Here is a 19,205-nt window from a genome sequence, read left to right on the forward strand (position 1 = left end):
CTATTGCAGACTTTCTTAATATGTGTTTTAAAAGAGAGATTAGAATCAATAATAACGCCCAGATATTTAAATTGTGGCACAATAGTAATGTTTTGACCCGAAATTGATATGATTGACACACTATTACATTGTCTTTTTGTAAAAAACATTCCCACAGTTTTATCTACATTTAATTGAAGACATGAGCGATTTAGCCAATTGGTGATCTGGTCCATGGCTTTGGTCAATTTTGTGGCAGCCAGATTTTTTGTCTTGGCATGCACATAAATTACAGTATCATCCACGTACATTATTGTATTGATGTCAGGGCAAACTGATGGCAAATCATTAATATATAGACTAAACAAAAGCGGGCCACTAAACACTAGCCTCTACGTCAGGGGGACAACTAAATAGGATGCTAAACATTTATTTTCATAGTACAATATATATAAATCCTTCTCATAGCACACAGTAAATTAAACAACATTAATAATAGCACTTCATGTCAAAGGCGTAAACCCGTTTTGACTTTCCCTAGTACTCCACTCCGAAAAACGTCATGCATGCATGTAGCGCTGGTTCAAAGCAAACAAAGGACACCTCTACCTTTTAAAGTCATTAAGCTGCACCTACACACCTCATAAAGCCATTCTGTTCAGTCTAACAGGTTTGTGTGGATCAGACCGTGCTAAACTCTGTACAGGGTGTGGGCTCGACCACAAAGATTTGCATTTGAAGTGATAAAAGCATGATTGAGTGTACAATGCTGATTCACCAACATCAGAGATTGCCATTCAACAGAGAAAGCACATCACTGGCTGAAATAACTCCGTTGTGAATCAATGAAATCCACTCCACTCTGTGCTACTTTAGCTCATGCACATCTCACTTATTGTTCGGACAGGTGATTGTAGTACTTATACATGAAGGGGGGGGATGGGGGGGCACACTTGATATGCCAACAATATCAGCTTTCTCCTGTCAGTGCAGTAGATATCTGCAACAGGAAGAGCTCTGCAAACCACAGATTCCATGTCACACACCTGCTTTTTTCTTTGTCTGACTTTGGACTGTAATTAGTGATTGCTACGACAACCATCACTATCATGATTTTTTCCTCCAGATAAAATGCTGGTGCTTGTGCTATGCATGTAAATGATGCCTCAACTTATTGAGGAGAGTGTTGCATGCTATTACTAGTTTGAGTATCTAATAATACCTTTAGAACTGGGGCTTTAAGCATCTACCTTCAAACCTCCCAGAACCCCATAGCAGCCACTTAAAACAGCCTAGAAAACACACAGTAATAATGATTCGACCATATCTTGGCAGCAGAACATTATAAGGAGTTGGAGATGGGCTCTCTTGACAGGGGTACTGACATCCATAAGGGGCCCCTGCTGTATCTTGGCAGCAGAATAACAGATATATGGGGGTAGGAATCTTCTGACCCATGTCAGTGCACAAAAACGAATTCAAACATCAAAAGTTTGGGGTCAGTAAGATTTTTTTTTTTTAATGTTTTTGAAGGATCTTTTACACGCATCAGGGCTGTACTTATTTGATCAAAAATACAGTTAAAACTGTATTATTGTGAAATATTGTGAACTTAAAATAATAGTTTTCCATTTCAAGATATTTAAAATGCAATTTATGTGATGGCAAAGATAATTAGGGATGCACCGAATCTTCCAGGCAATTTTCGGCCAAAAGCGAAGGACGTCCGAAAATATGATCCAAAAATATATGCTGTGCCACATCCCGCAGTGTTCATTTGGCACGCAGGTTTAACTCTCCCTTACGTGACACTAAATATCCCGCTCTATGAATATGCGTTCAGTCTCTCATGTGCCGCTCATGGAAAAGCACTGGAAAATTAAAGTCCGCTCAAACTGACAGAAAATTTCTATGCAGAATACTTGTTCCTGTTTGCTATAGCGCTACTGTGCTGTAACATGGCAACGCTGGTAAAATGACGCTACCCTCTTGTGAATGGAATAAAAAAAAATGCAATGAATGGAATAAAACTAAAATATTAATATTTAATATTAATATTTTTTCTGTATAATTTTGTTTTTCAATCAAACTGGTTATTTTATTGGCTTGTGTTTTTTTCAATTCAGTATCATTTAAATTGACTTCAAATTAAAAATACTTCCAAAACGACTTCATTATTGAATAAAATAATAAATAATTATTGAAAAGCATTTTCCATTTCAGTTTTCGGCCAAGTGCATCCAGAATTTTGGGTTTTGGCCCAGAATTTTCATTTCGTTAAATACCTAAAGCTTTTGAAAAAAAAAAAAAAAAATCTAGGAAATGGCTGTTATGCTTAAAATGTTGTGGTATTTCTTCAGGATTCTTTGGTTAACAAGTTCATAAGAACAGCTTTAATCAGGGCTCGTACAGAATCTGCTAAATGAAATTCCAGTACTTTCAAGGACTTTTCAAGCAATACTTTTTTTGTTTTCAAGGACTAAAATCAGTGATCACAATATCACCATCTTTCAAATTCTAATAAATAAACTAATAAAAAGAAAAAAGGGTACAAATAAAGTGCAGCACATGCATGCAATGGCTGTGGCAAGGTATTTCCTTATTCAAAGTGATTTCTTTAATGAATATATGATTGACCTAAAGAGTAAATGCTTTATCATACACTTGGAAAGTTATGAACTATATCATGCTCGTAGACACTAGAGGTGTAACAATACACTCAGGAGATGAGACAAAATACAGATACTTGGTTTACTAGAACAAGACAGTATTTTAATACTATTTTTAAGAAATGTTCAATGACAAATTATTTGTCTTTTAATCAAAAAAAGCAAAACAATATAGTGATATTTTTAAACATTTAACTAATCTAGAGCCATAACTAATGATAATCTTGGTAATACTGATTATTTTTGAGAAATCTGATTTAAAAAAAAAAAAAAAAATAGAAGTGAAAAACAGGCTTTATATTTGACTCCGTTTGTATATTAAACTAACGATGAGACAATAATAGTTGGTTCAAATAAAATATCAAAACTAAGTAATCACATGGTTTTATTTATACAAAAAAACAGTGTAATATGCTTATACATAATATGTATTATAACTAGGGCTGAAACAATTCCTTGAGTAACTCGAGTAACTCGATTACAAGAAATTCTTGAGGCAAATTCCTCTGCATCAAAGCTTATTTTAAATCTCACGTCAGGTTCTTTTTTCGCAATGATTATTTTTAATGTGACACGCGTTTACATCACCCACAAAGCGGAAGGAGACAAGCGGTTCGTCTAAAATCGCATACTGCAAGGAGTCCGCAGTGTTTTTATTTGAGGGTGCGGGCAAACGTAAAGAGAATGTCGTGGCGTGTGTCCATTGCAAGATAGAGCTGGTTTGTGAAATAGTAGGCTAACGTTACTGTCTGTGGGTTCATTGTGCAAAAACTATTTCTGTGTTCGTTCTGATTCTCCCTTCGACATCAATCTGTTCCGGCATCTTGACTTGCAGCTTCCAAAGTTTGTAACTCCTCGTCTGTGTATTCTGGCTCAAAACTATATGGTTCTGGATCTTGATTTGATACACAGTAAAATTCCTCTGAGTCTGACAATTCCTCAAAGTCAGCCATGATCACGAGTCACGTCTAGCTAGTTAGTCACGTTTGTTTTGTTTATGGTCTCGTGTGCTGCGCTAATCACTCCGCCCAAGTAGCCACTCCGCCCAAGTAAAGTTAGTTGTGCTCCTACGCCTAGTGAGAATATAGTTCCCAGTATTTATACGATTAAAAAGGGTCTCGGTCTCATATAGCCTTTTTATTTGTACACGCTGTGACTATACAGATCACAACATGTAAATAGTAAAATGTTTGCATTATTTTGTCACTTATTGGGATTACTATGCTACCATTATCCATTTACATCCAGTCTTTGTGCTGAGCTAGGCTTGCGGTGGGTGCGTCAAATAACACTTACAGAACGCACAGAAATGAAAAAGGTATGTATGGACTTATCTAACTCTGGGGGATACTGTGAATAAGCTAAAGTCCCCAAAGGTCGGAGTGTTCCTTTAAGCCGGATCAGTCCATTTAAATACGAATCCTGCATGTACTGGGTGTCTGTGTTAATGAATGGAGCGGAAGCGCGTCTTCCTTTATCACACACACTGAAGCGCGCGCGATGATACAGTGATTTCAGCGTCTGCTGTCTCAGTAAATTAGGACGTGAACACATGAACAACATCTCCAGAACTGCTCTGACAGTCACTTCATGAGCATTTGACCATTTGATTTGAGTAAAACTAGCGTACACACACAGAACTGTAAAGGTACGTCAACCCGTCAAAATAAACGTCTGGTTAAAGACTATTGTTTAGCAGAATGTACATAGCCTACTACTATAAAAATAATAATAATAATAATAATAATAATAATAATAATAATAATAATAACAATAAAACATTTTTTTTTTCTTGAATGTTTTATTTTTCATAGTAAACCCCGTTTTCCAAAAAGTTAAGTTAATTTTCAATAATTAAGAGATAAATTTATTGTTTAATAATTTAATAATTAAGTGTTTAATGTGCATCTCAAAAAAAATTTTCTTTAAAACCCCAACTGAATGGCACTTAATTCATCTGTCAACTTTATTGTCATTGCTCACAGTACAAGTACATTGGGTAATAATTAAATGTTTATTTTTGATGTAAGCATTGCATTCTATGCATTTAAAAAAAAAAAAAAAAAAAAAAAAATTAAAAAGGAAACTTAGTTGTTCATTTTAAGAGACCCAGGAGTCTTATTTTCTCTTGCATAATTAATATTGCACTTTAATTAAGCAATAACGAATTTTATCCGATTACTCGATAAAACGATGGAATTTTTGGTAGAACACTCGATTACTAAAATATTCGATAGCTACAGCCCTAATTATAACAAATACCCACAGAGGGTGCCAACAGCCTGGTGATGTTTCATTTTACTGTGTGATTCAACGATGTTTAAATCCATGTAAATTTAATACTTGGCCACATACAAACTCCGAGCGGAGGTTTAAAACTTTTATTTTTTTCCATATTTTTATTAATGATTTATATTTACGTTATAAATTTAGTGAGATAATGCACACCATTTTTCCAGATGAACATTAAAACAGCTGAAACTCACAACATATATGCAGAGGAAGAGTTTGTGGACCGAGCGGCTGAGATGGAGATGTGATCCAAGCTTGTAATAAAAGACAATATATAGCAATATAACAACAATATAAAGCAAGCCCTATCAAAAGCTCTACCAAAGAATACATTTTTTACTGATATTGTGAGAACGCTTTTCACCTACAGGAGTAATATCGCAAGATATTGTGCGCTGCTAAAAGCCAGGAGAAACAGCTCTGTATTTATATCAGACATGCTGCATGGTTAATTTTGCGAGAAAACATTGTTTTTAAAACAAACACTAAAATTAATTCTAATTTCATATATACTGCCTTTTAAACATTCAAGAACCTTTTTATAAATATGTCAGTTTTCAAGGATTTTTCAAGTACCTTGTATATGAACCCTCATTAATTAGAAATTTAAATTTTTCCAGTGACCTAGCTACATCACCACGTGATACATATGCATAATGCCCAACTACTGGCTGCTCTGGCCTTTTTTTTCCTGAGGTAGCACATTGTATCAACCTCCAATACTGATGCCATAGTTATCATAGATATAATACTGTTTACAGTGGTTCGTGAAGACTTGGGTGATGAAACCTAATTTTGGTAAGGGGTGTTACATTTCCAACACACGCTCCAAAAGAGAACTGTAAATCATGTAAATGCATCATAGCCGATGATATAGCCAAAAATAATAAACTTAATAAATTAGGCATCATAGCCAAAAATAATAAACTTAATAAATTAGTTTTTATATTGGCACTTTCATGTGTTCTTGCTGAAAAAAAACATTAGTTTCTTTGTTTTGTTTTTTCTTACTGCCAAACTTTTGAATGGTAACATGATTGTATATATAAACGTATATTACATGTAAATCACATATTAATAAATATATAACCCCATATATACATAGATGCAAAAATAGTATGAGTAGTGTTCCAAACATATCCAAAGATACAAAATGACATAATACGTTTTAAATGCAACATTGACGCACCATTTTAATTGGCTGGCAGGTCAGATCGGAGTCTGAGACAGGCGTGTCATCCCCCTCCATGACATAGATGCCTTTGCGAGACAAGGCCTGGATGACTGACTGGTGGGACTGCAGAGAGGCCACCTGGTCTCCTTTGAGAATGAGGGCACACACGCGACAGTACAGCTCACAGGACAGCAGTAACCGGATCACTGGAGGCTTAATGTGCTCCTGGTCATACTGGTCTGTATAGAACGGGTCTCGCAGGTCCTCCGGGATGTGATCTGACAGGAGGAGAAAATAATAAATTAGGATAAAAAGACCCTGATGAAATAAGTCTACGGAGGATGTTTTCAACTGTTATTGCTGCTATAACTCTGCTGCATCTGGCATCAGATGCAATCTGCCAGCAATCCCTTGCTTTGTTGCCAACTAATGCACTACGTGCTAGACAATAGCGTGATGGTGTGAAAAGCCAGCCATAGGGCTCTACCCTCTTCACGAGATCTCCTGTGCAGACGCAGATGAGCTGTGGCAGCTGGGGTCTGGCTGTAACCAAAAAGCTGAAACAGAGGGGAGCAAGGCCAGACGTGTCCTAGTCTGGGCAGCCTTTGCTCCGTCCGTCCACACCCAGCTCTCGTACATCCACACCCTCTGCACCGGTATCCCCCAGGAGAAGCATATCATTAATGTGAAGGCACAAGGTGCAATCATACAGCATGCATTTATGCACACACCTGCCCCCTCTGATATACCACGTGGAGCTGTCTGCTTTGTTCCAAACCAGTATGTCTGCCACAAGCAGGCAGTTTAAAGAATGGTACTCAATAGTGTAAAAAAAAAAAAAGGCAAGTAAGTGTTATACATTTATGACACAAGAAAGTAATCAAAGCATTGTTTTAGCATTGCATAACATGTGCATGGGGATATCTATTCACAGCTGGAACATTTTAATGAATGACTTGAAAAATATTTATATGAACATATAAATGGAGTGTCTACTTTAGGTCCTATAAGAGATCAACATATCTTTTGGTTTATTCAGCTATGTCTAGTTCATTTTCAACTGTCATATACTGTGACAAATGATTCATTAAGCAATGCATAAAATATATACTTTCAATTATATAAATCTGTCAGTTCTTATGAGGTCATAAACCTGCAGACATAATAGTTAAGAATTGATATCACTTCACAATAACATTACTAACAATGAGCAACACACTTGTTACAATATCTATGAATCAAACTGTTCATTTTTAGTTCATATAAGCTCAGGTCCATTGAATAATATTGACAGACACAACTTTTGATTTTAATACTGTATTAGTAAATGTTGAAATTAACATAAACCAAGATTAATAAATGCTTTAGAAGTATTTTCATTGCTGTTAACTACTGCAGTTAAATAATGTTATATGCATGTACATTTTTGTAAAGTGGTACCAGAATGTCATCTTAGTGTATGTTAACTATATTAAACATGAAAAATTCACAAATCTACACCAATGAGCTAGAAGCAGAAAACAGGAGCCCAGTTGCAATCATTTGCCTTTATACTACATCTCAATAAAAAAAAAAAAAAAAATATACTGATTGACATTCAAAACGAAATTCAAAGCAGTGATTAGCAGAATGCAAAGAAGCCTTCCAAATCTGGGCCACTTCTGCCAGTAAAGAGGCACATGGCCTTCATAGCCATTCAGGCCAATTACTGGGCCGAAACAACTCCGCTTTAACTGCAGCTTTACTGAAGGGAATATCCTGAATAACAGATGAGCCAGAATGGGGTGGGGGGACAAAGAACTGAATAATGGTGGGATAAACTGTACTTGAACCTCAACCCACTAACAAGCACATATCTGACCCTCCAAGAAATGCAATGAATTAACCCATGTTTACATAATACATTAAAATTCATATTATTATTGTTACCAATTAGTGTTATGGCAAACTGAAACACTGAAAACTGAGAGAGACTTTCTTCAGCAAAAGAGCTCAGGAGTCTTGCACACCACATTTCTGTTTCATTCACTCATGATGACAGACTTTTAGTGCCTTTTAGTAAAAGGGGGGTACAGACTACATATTAGTACATGCGTGAAATCTGTACACAACTGTACATGAAAATGTTCCACCTCTTAGAAGTTTGATATCATTTGGCCACACACAGCACTGCTCACATGTAACAGTCATCAGTGACTGATATTAGAGCAAAGGCTAAAAATATACCTGGGGCAACTATGGCTTCTGGTCACTGCCTGTTCCATATGCAAGTACTCACAGCTAACCCACACTGAGTACAGAATTAATAATTATGTCTCATTAGTGAGGAGTTATCAACTGTGCATGACTACAAGTTAAAGGCATCCTTAAACACTACTGTTGTGTATATTGGTTAATTATGCCCACTTCAAATAAACAAGAAAGCTTCCTACTTTTATGTATAAAATATGCAGCAAAGACGAGTTGCACTTGCACTTGTTTGATGTCTTTATGTGCCCTAACTGAATGTACTGAAAGTAAACAGGCTTTCTCCCCATTCACTTTCATATCCAAAAGAGCAGCCTGGATATTCTGCTGAACTTCTCCATTTGTGCTCCACAGAAGAAAAAAAGTATTGAATAATGTAAAGGCAATTAAATGATGGCAAAGCTAGCATTGTTTTAACGTATACATAATATACTCCTTTGCATTGAACTAACAAAACCGACTCTAGGTGCCCTGCATACAATGCTCCATATCTGCTGACAGGGAGTCACTAGCATTAGGAAAACCCTTCCTGTTCATCCACAACATTTCAATAGTGCAAGCACTGCAGATGGGACAAATGCTTGTGATCCTGTCTGAAATACAACAACAGTGGACTCGGACTGCTGCCCTCCCACTCCAAAACAACTTCACTCCCCCATAAATCCCACAGACTGCTACTTCAGAGATATATTTACATTATTCAACTAGACAAATCAGTAAAGAATAGGGCTGATTAGGCCTTTTCAGGCATAACATTTGTAGGCAATTTGCAATTAATACATAGGTAATATTTCTTGACCTCGCAAGGTGTTGAGTGGTATTTGTTTTGTGCACTGCTTAAAATAATTACCCTAAATCAGTGCCCTCTGAATGGATAACAGAGTAAAACACCAGCAATACCATTTCTATACCATAGCAACACCATGATACTGATGTAAATGTTTACAAAAAAGTAGCAGCTTAATTAGAAGCCTTAATTAGAATCCCTGTTTATTTAATTTGTACAGTGAAGACTAATGCAGCGTTTTATTTTACATCTGATTACTAATTTTCAACTTATATACTATTTCTTAAACACTACTGTTAGACCAACTTGAAAACGTTTTATCTAAATACCCAGGAAAATTACTTTCAGCAGTATCCATCACAGTTCCACGGTATTATCATCTGATACCAGTGCAGTTCAATGTCCGTGTGCTTTTTGTACAGTTAGGCAGAGTAAATATATACCATGGTTTTATTAAAATATAATTTGTACATACCACAGTATCCTTTAAGTACTACATAAAAGAACAAAGTACATGTTAAAGTAGTATAGAAATACCATTTTGGACATGTAACACGACAAGCCTAAGTAACTATGAATATGGTAATCAATCATTCCCATAATCATTGCTCAGTACCATAGTACAGAGATGGTATCAGGTGGTAATACCACAGGTGAGTCTGTCTGTCTAGCCAACTGTCTTTGATTACATATCACACAGTCTGTTATTAATAATAATAATAATCAAATAGTCTCTGTACTTATTCATAAACACAATCAAACAAACTCACCGATACCGAAGGCTTTGGCAAACAGCCATCGCAGATTAGCCGCTATTTTGGCTCGGGCTGAATCATACATTTCCAGCGGCATGATCTCCAGCGCCTCGCCCGCCGCCTCCATCTTTCTGCGGGCATTGTCAGCACCCAGCTCCGCGTCCATCCTGCGACCACCGTCTGCAAACACACAAGCAAAAGCACTTTCAAACAACCTTAACGGCTCTCTTTTGAGGGCATGCGGCGTTTCATAAGCTGCATGTCAAGCATCGGGGTGTCAGGAGCTTTGGAGCAATAACTCAGTTCTTTGGCTTCCAAGCTAACTGACGTTAGCACACGAGCAGCTTTTATTCCAACATTACCCAATCAAATTATAATAACAATAAAATCCCAGACACAACTGACATGTACATTTGTTTCAAACAGCTAACGTTAACATTATTGAACACAAACCTGACCGCCTGGATTCTGACAAGACAAGCTAGCCTGTGATTAGTTTATATAGAAAGTAACTAGCTAGCTGTCGCCCAGGCATCTAAAAAAAAAACTAAATAATATATTAAATGACCACACACTCACATAGAGAGGTAGATTTAACCATCTGTGAGAGCTGCTGTCCTGACCGTAAACTGATTTGCATGTTTTGACTGAAATACAGTTACAAGCAGCTAACAGCTAACGCTGCTTAATGAGATGAGGACTAACGTTAGCAACCCGCAGCTAAACAACAGCCCCTTTGTCGGCAATTAATGAAAACAGCCACATTTACCGCCACGTACCTTCCAGATAATAAACTATCAACAATCCACTCTGGCAAATCTGTGGGAGAAAAATGAGAGAAAAGGGTAAAAGGCTCCGGCGGGAATCATGAGGCCACGTTTAGTCCGAACAGATACGAGTGAGTATCGGTGGATGAATGACAACCCCTTGAGAGTACAGCCTTCACTAATACCACACTTCAAAATAACAGCAACAAACACACACTGTAAATACAGTTAAAATGCGAATAATTGGCGATGTGCTGTTGTGAATGAGAATTATGCCAACAGATATTGTTATTGGGCCTTATGTTGTGTTTTGTTGAGGAAAGAACGCACCTGTTTTAACTGTCTTTTTAAAAGATAACTTGGAAATGCTAAGGCATGAAGCTAAATTCAGTCTTGATCTTTCCCAGTTATATAACGATCATTATTTGCTATATTATTTTTTATTATGTTTATGGGCATTCCAGTACTATGGAAGAAGCCAGGTTACACATACGTGCACTGACAATACTTTGTCTGTTGTGATATATAGATAGTCAATTTATTATGTGCAGATTCCTGGTGAATTTGTGAAGTAATGTAAAATATATAAATGTAGGTATTAAAGGGGAGATACAAGTCTGATATCAAGTTTCCAATTTGTATATGGAATAAAAGAATAAAAACAATACAAGTACAGTACAGCATAATTATATTTTTTTGCACATTACAGAATAATTAATTAATTCTGAGTAAAAAAAAAAAGAAAACATTTTAACAATTGTTATTCCAAAATGTTGTCAAGAGTATTTCCAAGATTTAGAACGAGTCATTAGATGACTTAATTAAAATACTTAATTGTCATTAAAAATTTACAAATCTCTGCCTTCAAACCAGTAGGTTTTACACATTTGTCAGTGGTTTTAATTAAATTTAGTATGATCACTTTCATTCATTTCAATAAGTAAAGGTCAGAATAAGTATGAATGAGTATCATTTTTACATAAATATCCTCCTGACTACAAGGAAAACACAGTTTTGTGAATTTAGCATTTTGTCATGTCATCACATTGTTTAGAGCATAAGCATGAAGCACGTCAACACTGTTTAGATTCATACACTGATTCTTAATGTTTGTGTGACAAACAAGTTTTTATTTTATTCTTGAAATGATCTGATTACATTTCTGCTGGATCTCAATCTGTTGAACCATTGAGTTGCGATAATAAACAGTGTGCAACTAACACCATAGATTAAATCAGATAACCATTCCGCTGTTATTTTAAACATTAGCAAGCAACCAACACCATCAAATCACAGCTTCTCTTACTGTTTTTGCCATAACATACACAGCAGCAAGAAAAAAACATTGAAAAGTAAATTGTCAAACTGCCCAACTAAAGCAAACACTGATCACCATAATGGTGATGTCAAACCAAACTATTACTTTTAAACAGACATCAACATCTAAACCTCTGTTAATCTTTATAAGAACATTTGTAAATGTATGAAAGAAATAATTAGTGAAGCTGATAGTGCTGTTTTTGGAGTTATTTAATGAAGTTGAAGCTTCATCAAACAAAGGTCTTGTTTTTACTTTTAACCAAAATTTGACATCTGAGCAACATCTGAGTCCACATCCTATGTCCAATGGAAAGTTTCCTTCTTAAATATAAGAATGTTAGGGGATGATGTTCTAATAATGTTATAAATAAATATTTTTAGAATGTTTTTTAGAGAATGTTATACCTTTTAGCAGAACATTCTGGGAACTGAAACAAAACTTGCAGCTGAAAACATTACTAGCACATACATGTTCTCAGACCATTCAGAACAATAATATTCCTAGCTGGGATGTCAGCCGCCAACCATTGGTCTGCGTTTATCTGAAGTATCTGACGAATTTATTAAGGAGAGCCTTAATAGAAAAGAAATTATTGAGAATAAATTAATGATTTAGTGATCAATTTCTGCATTGTTGCATACAATTCAATATTCTATATTTAAGCATAATAAATATTATTTTATATGTAACTTATTTTTTATTTTATTTTTTTAATGGCCATTTCCTTCATTTAGAAAGTCACACCTAAACACTTATTCATCTTGAAAAGACTTTTACTCAGCAATCATTCACCTCCTTGCACTGTCCTGCTCTGAGCAAGCACTGCAAAACACTGCTTTTGACTTACAATATTTATTAATGTGTAGACATTATATTTTGGGCAAAGTTTTTACCCTGTGTGCTATAAGAACATGCAGCAGATGCAGAGGTGCGGTCATTGTGTATTATGTAACTTTCTGCTGGTCTGATTTAACTGATGCAGTCTAAATCTTTGGATTAATAAGAAAAGGTATACCTCCCTACAGTATCTCTCAAGCCTCAGATTTAACAGGGACTTTGCAAAATGGTAAATAAATGAAAATAGCATTACTATTCTGTAGTTTACACCAGTTTTGCAAGACAGCTTGACATTTTGGGTTGGTATTATCATTCAACATTGATATTAATAAGGAATGTTTCTTGTGCACCAAATCAGCACGTTACAATGATTTCTAAAGGATAATGTGACACTGAAGACTGGAGTAATGTTGAAAATTCTGCTATGCCATCATAGGAATAAATTACATTTCAGTGCAGAGTAAGCAGAGGATGGGTTATCGAAGTTATGAGACATCTTTCAAAAACATAAACAATCTTAACGACCATAAACATTTGAATGGCAGTACACGCGGAACAAATGCGTTACAGTGAACTCAGTAGAATAAACTGTGGACGTGTGGAAGGTAGTTGCAGAAGGTGAAATTTGCTTTTGATATGAACATCAGATAGATTTACAGAAAAAAAAAATGTTTTACTTGAATGTCATGATGTGCCTTTGTCGTTTTTGTGTAAATCACAGTATCTAGAGCAGGCCTATCTACAATCAGTTTCTATTTCATATTTGTTAGATTTTTTTAATGTGAATTTTCTATTAGCTGCAATAGGTGCAATAGGTGATGACGGTGAGAAAATTGTCTGAAATAAGCACCGTTTCAACACTTATGTGCAGTGTCACATACAAGTAAAATGTGGTCTACAGTTAAGTGCGTTGAGAACACTGGCATGAATCATTATACTGTATAGACGGCTTCATCGGGCGCACGCGCCTGGACCTAAGTTAACTTCCGGTCTGTTGGCTGCAGTGTCTTGCCTTCTACAAACGCAGTTAAAGTTAAGGTGATGAGTAGACTGAAGTTGGGCTCAGGTGGTTGTGCTGCGGGGTGTGTTTCCCATACATTTATTTTATTTTTGGAGACTCGCCACAATTTTAAAACTGCTAGATTTTCAAAAAGGCTTCGTTGAATAAACATGAGTAACGCTACGTACTGCACTTTTAATAATAATAATTCCTTACATTTATATGTTTAAATATCAAAACGAGGCACAGGTGTTTTTATATCGCTGTATTTCTGAAGGAAGACTTGCATGTTATATGCCTGATAGCAGCGTATGAGCGTACCAGCTCTGCTTTGTTTACAGCTGTTACTGGGGAAACCTCTATTTCTCGCGCTTTATGTCTATGCTTTAAAACATCTCCTGTTGGCAAATAATGAATTTGCATATCATTAAGTCCGCCTGATCCACGCAGCAAACATTTTGTTTGTTATCAAAAAATATCAACTCTAGAGGGACTTGGCTGTTGTTATTGATTCTATTTGGAGTCTACCGGAAGTTAAGTTAGGTCCACAAATGCGTGCACGCGCATTAATGTTTGTTTATGTTGATGATGTTGAAACCGTCTATAATTCATATTCAAAGAGCTTGAATTGCTGAAATACAGACATTGTTCTAATACTATACAAAAACAATATTGATTGTATGGATGGTCAGAGGTTATTTAGCAGCATCATAATGAACTACTATCAATGTCAGAACAGAATGCAATGACGTGGAAGTTTCAAATTTCAATATTTTATTCAGAAAAATAGAAAAAGAAAGTGACGTGACATTCACCAAGTATGCTCTGCATTTAATCCATCCGAAGTAAAATATGCACAAACACACACACGGAGCAGTGGGCAGCCATTTATGCTGCGGGGCACCCGGGGAGCAGTTGGGGGTTCAGTGCCTTGCTCAAGGGCACCTAAGTCGTGGTATTGAGGGTGGAGAGAGCACTGAACATGCACTCCCCCCACCTACAATGCCTGCCGTCCCAAGACTCGAACTCACATCCTTTCAATTGTGAGTCCGAGTCACTAACCAGGCCACGACTTCCCCTTACATCAACACATCTCAACTCTCTTCTTTTTGTAACAGTCTGCAAACGTCTGAGGACTGAGGAGACAAGTTGCTCAAGTTAAGGAATAGAAATGTTGTCCTATTCTTGTCTAAGACAGTTGAGCAACTAGCCTGTATTAAGTATTTTTTGTTGCATTTTCCTCTTTATGATGCGCTAAGTGTTTTCTATGGGTGAAAGATCTGGACTGCAGGCTGGCCATTTCAGTACACGGATCCTCCTTCTACACAGCCATGATGTTGTAATTGATGCAGTATGTGGTCTGGCATTGTCATGTTGGAAAATGCAAGGTCTTCCCTGTGTTCCCTATGTTGTTCTAGAACTTGGATATACCTTTCAGCATTGATGGTGCCTTTCCAGATGTGTAAGCTGCCCATGCCACACGCACTCATGCAAACCCATACCATCAGAGATCCAGTCTTCTGAACCGAGCACTTATAACAACTTGGGTTGTCCTTGTCCTCTTTAGTCCGGATGACATGGCTTCCCAGTTTTCCAAAAAGAACTTCAAATTTTGATTCGTCTGACCACATAACAGTTTTCCACTTTGCCACAGTCCATTTTAAATGAGCCGTGGCCCAGAGAAAGATTAGATTGACCTTGAAGTTGCAAATTGGTCCTCCAGCTGTTCCTTAGCTATATGTACATTTAACTTTTCCGGCCTCTTAGTGCTACCTGTCCCAACTTTTTTGGAATGTGTAGCTCTCATGAAATCCAAAATGAGCCAATATTTCGCATGACATTTCAAAATGTCTCACTTCCAACATTTGCTATGTTAACTATATTCTGTTGTGAATAGAAAATAAGTTTATGAAATTTGTAAATTATTTCATTCCTTTTTTACTCAAAATTTGTACAGTGTACCAGCTTTTTTGGAATCGGCTTTGTATATATGGCTACGTTATATGTGCGCATATGTTTCTGCTCTAAAGTGCTCACAGCTTTCCTTGTCAAACTAATAAAAAATCTAAAAATCAATTCGGGTTGGGAGTAAGCAACTGTGCCTAGAATTTACAGCTAATTACCCAAAAGACAAAAGGCAATTATTCATTTGTCTTGCTAACATCCATGACTCATGATCGCTACATGATTCAGTTCACTGCTTGATTCAGTTTATTAAAATGCATTTAGAATGATCACAAAATTCAAGATATTTAATCTTTTGATTATAATTTTTATTCCGATTGTGCCCCGTCCCCTAAAAATGTATGTGCACGTCCCCTGAAAAGATTTGTTGTGGGGTCCAGAGCAAAATTATGGGTGAGCCTTACACAATGAGCCTTACCTAATGTGGTACTTATAGTACCTAAAGTGGACATTTGAACAGTTTGAAGGCTGTGTGTGTGTCCCGCTGTAGTTAAGACATACATGCGTCAGAGGCGTTGATAGTCTCAAGTATTCCAGCAGATGGCGCTGCAGGCTAATGCAATAAAACCATTACCAGCCTGTAAATGTTTTTAGTTGCTTTGATATCACTCAAAATAAGGTGTGTAAGAAATAGACTTGGCAAATACGCTAGACAGGCCATAAAGCCATAAAGAAAGTCTTACAGCAGACTGAAATTTTAATACACATTGGTATATTTTATTAAAGAAACTTGTACAGACAGTAGAATTGACAGAAAATACTCTGCATGTAAACTACACATTTGCAGGTAACATTTACAGACAATATATACTCAGTGCTGTTCAAATCTGATGAACTCGGAAGTACTGAAGACTTAAAGAGGACATTTTAACTTCTTTTTGTGATTTTACGGAAAACTATTGGTGGCCAATAAATTGTGAGTCATAAATCATCAAATTATGTTATTCTGAATGTCATGTCCTCTAATCATTTGTGTCTATACATTGTTTATATTGTATTTACCTCTACCCCAGTGATACTGAGAAAAAATATATATGTTCTGCGTATGATAGAAAACATAACTACGTAGCATTAAAATATTTAGAATTTCCATGGCACAGGCACACTTAAGATTTCTGAAACAAAATCCTGTTTACATGACAAACGCATACAATATATCTATTTACATTAGCCATAGGCTCAAACGAAGTTACAAAACTGAAGTACAGTAAAGAGCAGTTCAATTTGAAACACCTCCAGAAAACCCCAGACACTTTTGGCCACATGACCGGTTCTACAAAATCGGAGGAAAAAGATACAGAGCACTTGATACTTGAACCTGTTTCATACAAGTCAGTATCAAGTATTTCCTGTAAGAAGCTCAGATCCTCACTTTTACATCCACACTCACAGTGGACGTTTAGAAATCTGCTTTAGCAGGAATTTAATATACAAGAAAGGAAAAAAAAGAGAAAGCAAATCACTTTGAACTATACAAATGTTCAGTTATAATACCACTACTTATTTGTAGTATAAACCTTGCCGCATAAAAAAAGATGAGAACCTAATCATAACAAATATAAGAAATAACACAAAACAATTGTATTCATTCATCTTCTAGTAACGGAAAAGCAGCTCGTTTCAAACAACATAAATCTACTTTAACACTGAAGTTTGTTGTATAAAAACATGCTCTCTAAAATGCCCATACAAGAACTTAGCATTTTTATGTAATCTATACAATATTAGGTATAATTATTTAAACAAAAACGAAGGCCGGTTAACTGAAATAAAAAACAGGCATATTTTAAAACCAATAAATACCCAGTGTGTACATTTGAGTACAGTGTATTGCAGTCACAAGTATTACACACACAAAAAAAAAAAAAATCCTTCTTCATTATTTTTAAGATAATTTCTTGTGCCCCAATTTGAAAATTAATGTTGAAAGAAGTATAAATAGCGAAAAATCAATAAATTAAAAAAATGTAAGGTTAGTAAAAGAGGCATGTAAAAGACCTTCAGTGAGCAGGCTTATGGTTTTTTATTTGAACTGCTCCGGTATGTGTCCGATTTGTGACTGCATGCTTGTGGGAGGACTGGAAATGCCCTCCGACCAGTCAGACATGTTGGAATGGGGCGACGAGCTGGACCACTGGTCCGGTGAACCCGGAGACGGCGTGAGGAAAGGGTGGTGGTCAGGCACTTGGAGTTGATGGCTGGGGGTGTTGGCGTCCATTGAGGCTGAGTAATGGGAACTATGCTGGGAAGGTGGCGTCAGGAACTGCGTTCCCACCATACTGGGACCCAGAGAAGATGGGTTCAACAGCTGGGTCTCCTGGGGGATGATGGTGTGGATGGGCATGCTGTCCGGTCCACCCAGCTCACCGCCGAGTAAGTTCTGGCTCACGCCGCCGGGTGGATTGGAGCTCTGGTGCTGCAGCTGGATGTTGGTCTGCTGCGGTCTCTGTTGCATGTTCTGCTGCATCTGCTGCATTAGATGCGGCTGCGTGCTGAGGTGTGTGTTCTGCAGACTTTGATAGTTCATCATCTGAGACAGCGTGGCGGGACGGCCATTGTGAAGAGACGTCATCAGGCCGGTTTGGTGAAGGCTGGCCTGACCTGAGGTGCTCCTCATGGCTCCGAATTGATTTTGCGGACCCATGCTATTGTGCATCCGCCCGAGCCATTCGCATTGGCCATTCATGATGTTTGAGCCATTAGACCCGGCCACTGGAAGATGGGTGAGACGTGGGGGTAACGGATCAAACTGAATATGGGCCAGGTCTTGCTTGTTGCCCATTCCTAGATGGTTGACGCCCATGTGGGTGTCTGAGATACCCTGTAAGTGATTAAGCGACATGGAGGGTGACTGCTGAAAGGGTGACGTCATCAGGGGTGGGGAGGCGACGTCAGATATGTACCCGTGGGGCGACTCCAAGGAATCGACCGGCGAGAGCACAGCTGAGCTGTCTAGTAAGTTTCCCTTTCCATCCTGTGCCTTCTTCTTCTTGACTTTCGTATCTTTGCCATCCTTGCAACCAATGCCTTTTGCGCTTGGCTTGCGGGGTTTTTTACTTTGTATGGAGGGTTTCATGCTACCCATGAAGCCGTTGGGGGAGCAGAGAGGTGGGGAGAGGGTGGTGCAAAGAGGGGCGCTGTGCATGGGAGGGCTGCGGACCAGGTTGTATTCGTCGATGAGCCGCACAATGTCATGATGCATTCTGTCCTGAGCGATATCCCGTGGAAGCCGATCCATGTGGTCCGTGATCTCTCGATTAGCAAAATGCTCGATAAGAACTTTAGCAGTCTCGTAACTTCCTTCTCTTGCCGCCAAGAATAGAGGAGTCTCCTCCTGAACGTGGGAAAATAGTTGGTAAGCCAAAAGCATTTCGAAAAAAAAAGTTTTTGTACTATGTGAGTATGAATATAA

General features: G+C 37.3%; 2 protein-coding genes across 6 annotated transcripts in view; both read right to left on the reverse strand.

Moving 5' to 3' along the window:
- camsap1b (calmodulin regulated spectrin-associated protein 1b) overlaps window positions 1–10,830 on the reverse strand; it is a 33,541-nt gene extending 22,711 nt beyond the window's left edge. For 2 of the 5 annotated variants that reach the window (XM_052557216.1, XM_052557215.1), the window contains exons 1-3: window positions 10,683–10,830; window positions 9,919–10,083; window positions 6,130–6,392 (exon numbers count right to left, since the gene is read on the reverse strand). In XM_052557216.1, the coding sequence (XP_052413176.1) occupies window positions 6,130–6,392; window positions 9,919–10,069 (414 nt within the window). In that variant the 5' untranslated portion in view covers window positions 10,070–10,083; window positions 10,683–10,830. Of the gene's footprint in view, window positions 1–6,129; window positions 6,393–9,918; window positions 10,084–10,482; window positions 10,628–10,682 lie in introns of those variants that run through there. The other 3 variants (XM_052557212.1, XM_052557213.1, XM_052557214.1) reach the window with 3 other exon arrangements.
- Window positions 10,831–16,483: 5,653 nt separating this feature from the next.
- The window catches only part of notch1b (notch receptor 1b), a 46,749-nt gene continuing 44,027 nt past the window's right edge, over window positions 16,484–19,205 (reverse strand). Inside the window, exon 34 of the mRNA XM_052557211.1 lies at window positions 16,484–19,127. Coding sequence (XP_052413171.1) covers window positions 17,817–19,127 — 1,311 coding nt within the window. The 3' untranslated portion in view covers window positions 16,484–17,816. The remainder of the gene's footprint in view (window positions 19,128–19,205) is intronic.

The sequence above is a fragment of the Carassius gibelio genome, chromosome B5 (assembly GCF_023724105.1).
Source record: "Carassius gibelio isolate Cgi1373 ecotype wild population from Czech Republic chromosome B5, carGib1.2-hapl.c, whole genome shotgun sequence".
Lineage (NCBI taxonomy): Eukaryota > Metazoa > Chordata > Actinopteri > Cypriniformes > Cyprinidae > Carassius > Carassius gibelio.